Source organism: Diospyros lotus, chromosome 15 (genome assembly GCF_014633365.1).
Source record: "Diospyros lotus cultivar Yz01 chromosome 15, ASM1463336v1, whole genome shotgun sequence".
NCBI lineage: Eukaryota > Viridiplantae > Streptophyta > Magnoliopsida > Ericales > Ebenaceae > Diospyros > Diospyros lotus.
Window position 1 is genome coordinate 24,864,153 of NC_068352.1, and position 5,750 is coordinate 24,869,902.

The 5,750-nt window shown below is 36.5% G+C and overlaps 1 protein-coding gene across 1 annotated transcript; it reads left to right on the plus strand.

The window, feature by feature from the left end:
* Positions 1-779: 779 nt before the first annotated feature.
* Positions 780-2,679, plus strand: LOC127792625 (F-box protein At3g07870-like). Its single transcript, XM_052323209.1, has one exon. It carries the CDS (start codon positions 1,010-1,012, stop codon positions 2,138-2,140), a length of 1,131 nt encoding a protein of 376 aa, XP_052179169.1. The 5' UTR covers positions 780-1,009; the 3' UTR covers positions 2,141-2,679.
* The last annotated feature ends 3,071 nt before the right edge of the window (positions 2,680-5,750 follow it).

Sequence of the window (5,750 nt, forward strand, 5' to 3'; positions counted from 1 at the left end):
ACAGAAAAGAACGAATATCGGCAACAGTGGTGACAAAGAAGAACTCCCTCCTTCAACAGCGACGACAGCTTCTTCTTCCAGCAATGATGACTTCTTCCTTCAAATACCTTTGGGTTTGTGATTTATACCGTAGATTTTGTATATTGAAGTATTTGGTAAATTATATTTTGATTATTTTGTGTATTTGATTAAACATTTATTTGTATGTGAATATTTGATTATTTTGTGCATTTGATTATATGTTTATGTGAATATTTGATTATTTTGTGTATATGATTATACATTTCCTTGTATGTGAATATTTAATTATTTTATGTATGTATATATTTAATTATTTATTTTTAGAATATAGTCATTGAAATATAACCGTTGTTATAATATTCCATTGGAATATAATCATTGTTGAAATTTTAATTTTAATATATTAAAATATTAAATTTTGAATTATGAAAATATTTTAAATAATTTTGTTAAATAATTGTTTTTAAAATATTAATAAATTTATTAAATTAAATATTATAAAAATTTTATACCGTCATATTTATTATTAAATTTTTAAATGAATAATAAAATTTTAAAATAATAAAAATTATAAATAAGATAAAATAAATAGAATTAAAATTTATTAATAAATAAGTGAGATATAAAATAAAATAGAGCGGAGAATAAAAAATTTGGTTGGAGTATATATAATTTTTAAGATAATTTTAAAATAAAAAATAAATTATTTATAATATGATGGAGTGTGAGTGAGGAAAATAATGGTAAGCTAATAAAATTTCACGTCTCCTCAAATGCCTATCGCATCTTTGATAGGGCTTCGAGCTTCGTCATGCTCCCTCCGTCGATCAAACCGTAGCTTTTCGTCGGTTTTAGGGATCATGACGACCGACAGAGTGTGTAGTTGATTCTCAAAACTTGATATTCCTTTCTCCGTCTCTCTCTCTAGTTGTAGGCTTCGTTGTCATCTCCTTTTCATAGTTCTTACGAATCAGCACAATCAAGCAGAATGTCAGACTACATACCCGAGGAAATCTTGCGTGAAATTCTCGTAAGACTGCCTGTAAGGTCTTTGCTTCGATTCACATCTGTCTGCAAATCATGGTACTCTATAATTATAAACCCTAGTTTCATCTCCCTCCACCTCAATCGAACCCTAGCAAACAGAAAATCAAACGACGACAAGCTTCTACTTAGGGTTTATACCAACAATGACAGGAAAGAGCACTACTTCGTGTTATCCGACGACGACAAGTTCGGAGATGAGTATATGGAAATCGAGTGCCCAATAAAAAGCTATTTTGGGTATTTCAGGATAGTTGGCAGATGCAACGGGTTGATTTGTTTTTGCGACGATTACTTCCGAGATGCGCAAAACGTTATTATCTGGAACCCATCGATTAGGAAAACAGTGTCTCTTCCCTTGCCCTACAAGCCTCAGCGCCCGCATATGTTTGTTCTTGGATTTGGTGCCCATCCTATAACTCACGAGTATAAGGTGGTCAGGATTGTGTATGAGAAAGAGGATCTACACCGCTTCAAAGTTCCTTCAGAGGTTGAAATCTATACCCAAGCGACGGGGAAATGGAAAGGCGTTAATTCTGCTCCTCCTCCATATTGTATGGTTGAATTTTCATGGTCACAGGTTTTTCTGAATGGAGCTGTACATTGGATTGCTTATGATCCATCTGTGGTAGGTGCTTTTCGCAGTTTGATAGTGTCATTTGACATGGGGGAGGAGGTATTCCGGGAGGTGATACTGCCTTCTGCCCTAGCTGAACAGCGTCCGACATACTTATCTGTCGCTTCATTTGGAGAATCGCTTGCTGTGCTGTGCAGTGCGCAAATGGGAAGGGGGGCTTCCTGTGTGTGGGTGATGAAAGATTTTGGACTTGTAGAATCTTGGACTAAATTGTACAGTGTTAATCTACCAGGGGTGTTAGACAGAACATTGGGATTTAGGAAGAACGGTGAAGTGCTGTTATCAACTACTTATAACTCGCTGCTCTCTTTTGACCCTGGGACCAGAACAATCATGAATACAGGAATTACAGGGAGTTCTTACTCATTTAATGTTGATACGTTCATGGAAAGTCTGGTGCTACTGAAGGACAAGGTGGTGGTGCCTTGGAGAGGTTGAACCATCTATGATGGTTGTTGCACTTTCCAGGGGAGGAGAAAGGGATCCAGTCGAATGGTATCAGTATGAAGTTTGTTATTTTGTTATCAACTAACTACTATGGTTGGCTAGCCCTGGAACCAGAACAATCATGAATACAGGAAGTTATATCGAGTGCATACCCATTTAATGTTGATTCTTTCATGCAAAGTCCGTTCTACTAAAAGCACAAGGTGCAGTCTCAGAGGGGCAGTTGAACCCTGTCACACCTGTCCTTCAATTCTGGAGAATAGGAAGGGATGGAAATGAGTGGAAGCGGTAATAAAGATTCTAATTGCAATGTAACGAGGATGCAAGGAATTAAAAAAAAAAATTACCAACCTTTTTCATTTGAGCATGATTTTCCCTATTTGTACCTCCTCTTCTAATGCGAAAGAGAGTAAATCACAAACTTACATGAATTGCAAGTCTTAACCATTACAGTGATTGCACATGCACCAGCAGCTTGTAATGCCATGGCATGTCTAATTTTTGTGCGTGAGTTCCTCAGATTATAAAAATTGCCCAATATTCTGCAATCAACTTTTTAGAAAGAGATGTTCAATAGTTATTCTTACATTACTCCTGGGTAGCTAAATTAAATTTTGTTAGATTTGAACTCTACTGAAGGACCACTGACTAATTCTTTTTCCCTTTCACCTTGTTATTTAGGAATACATGTTTATATATATATATCAAATGTCTTGTGCATGTCGTTTTGAATTTTCTGGTTATTTATTCTCTGTGATTCAATCCATCTCATTGTATTTTGTCTTATGCAATGTGAATAATAACTTGTCAGGAAACCTAATATTTGTATAAGGATTTCTTGGTAATTTTGGCCTGGTAGTTATAGCAGTTGTACTGTTAACAGGCTGTTCAAGGTTGTACTTCTGTATTGGCAGCCTTATTGGCACCAAACTAAACCGCCTGGATTAGTATAAAAACCTAATCTAGCTGAATTAAAAGGTATCAAAGCATTTTTCCAAAGAATTCTCTGTTTTCTTCCTCTCAATTTCGCTCTCTTGGTCTTGCTCTCTCTCTCATTTCTGTTTTCCCTCTCCTTCTCTGAATTCTTGTCACATTTCTCCATAAGTTCTGCCCTAATTCTCTCAGTTAGCATATAATTGACCTTGTCAGATTTGAAGACCTGACATTTTGGTATCAGAGTTCGTCCCAGGCCTTTGATTCAGCTTCTTTTGGAAATTCAATGTGGCTGATGGAACTCGGATGAAGCAATTCGAGGTTCAGTTGCAGCCAGTGAATGCAGCTGTTTCCGATCTTCAAGCTTGAGTAGACTCGCTGGAACCTGGATCCAGCAGAAATCATGATGCAATCCTTTTGTTGGATAGAAAATTTGAAGCTTCTATGGATGGCTTGGCAAGAAGATTGGACGGATTGATGCTAATGTTCTCCAAATTGCATCAGGTTAGTCTTCCTACTGATTATCCTCCTAAGGAACAAGATCCAATTCTTCAAGGAAATGGAACAGTTCCTAGGACAGCTGGTTCTTTGGAATTTGAAATTGAACTTGCCGTAGTTGGAGAAAATATAGAGGAAAGAGCTGTAGAAAGAAGGCAGGAAGTACAGGCTGCATCCAATCAGCCTGCTGTAGTTGGAGATAATATAGAGGAAAGAGTTGTAGAAAGAAGGCAGGAAGTACAGGCTGCATCCAATCGGCCTTATTTTCCATTGCCAAAACTGGAAATACCTTTGTTTGACTGCGGAAACCCTAGAGATGGTGGATTAGGCAATGTCAAAAGCTCTTTATCCTGTATAATATTCTGGATCAGCAGAGAACTACTTTAGCCTCTGCTTATTTGAATGATGTTGCAGCATTGGCTGTATCTGGATATGCTTTGACTTAAGGAAAACATTGCAAGCCATTTAATCCACTATTGGGAGAGAAATATGATGCTGACGATCCAGATAAAGAATTTCGGTTTGTCTCAAAGAAGGTTAGTCACCATCCAATGATCGTTGCATGCCATTGTGAAGGTACAGGATGGAAATTCTGGGAAGATATCAACCTTAAAAGCAAGTTTTGGGGTTGCTCAATTCAGCTCGGTCCTGTTGGTGTGTTGACCTTTGAATTTGATGGTGGCGAAGTTTTCCAATGGAGTAAGTTCTTTGTGATTTCTCCATACAAGCTGTGGAAGAGAACAAAAAGAAAAGACTCAGATTTGAAAGCTATGAAGTCTAAAAGCTGCTGACAACAATGATAATCTTTAACTGAGGCTTTTATAGGAGGTCTTTGCCTTTCTTGAGGACAAGAAAAATCACAAGGAGTGAGGAAATGTCAAGACTTTGGGTGTATACTTACAAGAGAGTAGTGGTTGTAGCAGATTAGTTCTCAAGGGAATAACAGTTAGCAGTTATTTTTGTTATAACTGAAAAACTGTATAAGGAGTAGCTATAAATATGAGTTAACAAAACTGCAATCATTACAATACAGTAGTTGGTAACAAATCACTGCAACTGTTATACACTGGTAATAGAATCAGTTACAAATGTAACCAATCAACTGCTGAGGATAGCCATATATAAGGATATACCACCTTGTACTGAGACATTATGAATCAAGACTTGAATTTAGTTTCTTAATTCTCTCTTTGTTCCACCCTAATTTCTCTCTGTTCTCTCCCTCTTCTTTCTCTTTCCCTCTCTTGTTCTACATTTATTCTTCATCAAACCCTAAGTCAGGACAGGATCCTGGCAGCTCCAACTTTGATATTTGATTACTCAAAGCCATCATTTATGAAGTGTAATATTTGTAATGGCAGGTATCTGAATACTCTATAGGCTGCCAAGGAACAACAATTATCAATAGACTTAATATTGTTAGTTGGTATGGATTTTAGCTTCCAACAATCCCTATTCGTGGCCATATCTTATGTTTGACTAATATACCCTATGTCATGTTTAAGGGCTTTGCAGTAACATTTTTTTGGTCTTCTTGCACTTCTTTTGCTACAAGCTTCTACCAAGGAATTAATGCCAAGAAAAATTTCAGCAATGTTTTTAAGCTGGACAATTGTAATATCCGGAAAATTCTTGAGGATATAAATGGTATTTGATGAAGGATATAATTAGAATTTACGAAAGAAAGAGGTTGTAGGGTACACTATAGCAGTTTTAAGAGATCGAAATGACCGGAGGGAGTACCCCAAACCTTAGATAGTTAAGGAAAATGTAATGATACTTACAAGTAATATGAGTTATGATTTTGAGAATCAAAAGAAATTGGGTTGGGAATAGTTTTCGGTATAGCTGTCGACCGAACTGGGAAAATCGAATCGATATAGGGAGCATCCAAAAAGTCAACGGAGTGTCTTGAGGACTTAGATTTTGTATATGAAACAACCCTTGAGCGATTTCGGGTTGAAACAAAAGGATTTAAAGTCAAAACGATCAGCCAGGCTTAAGTGCAATTTTTCAATTTTGCTCAAGCAAGGTCAAAACGGTAATTTTTAGAGAAGTTTGAGGGTGAGATGAATAGTACAAAGCTTAAGGGCCTTAGTGATATAGTTGAATTTATCAGGGGTGTTATAGAGAAGACAAAAATGCCAATTGAAAAAACTAGGGGGCTAAA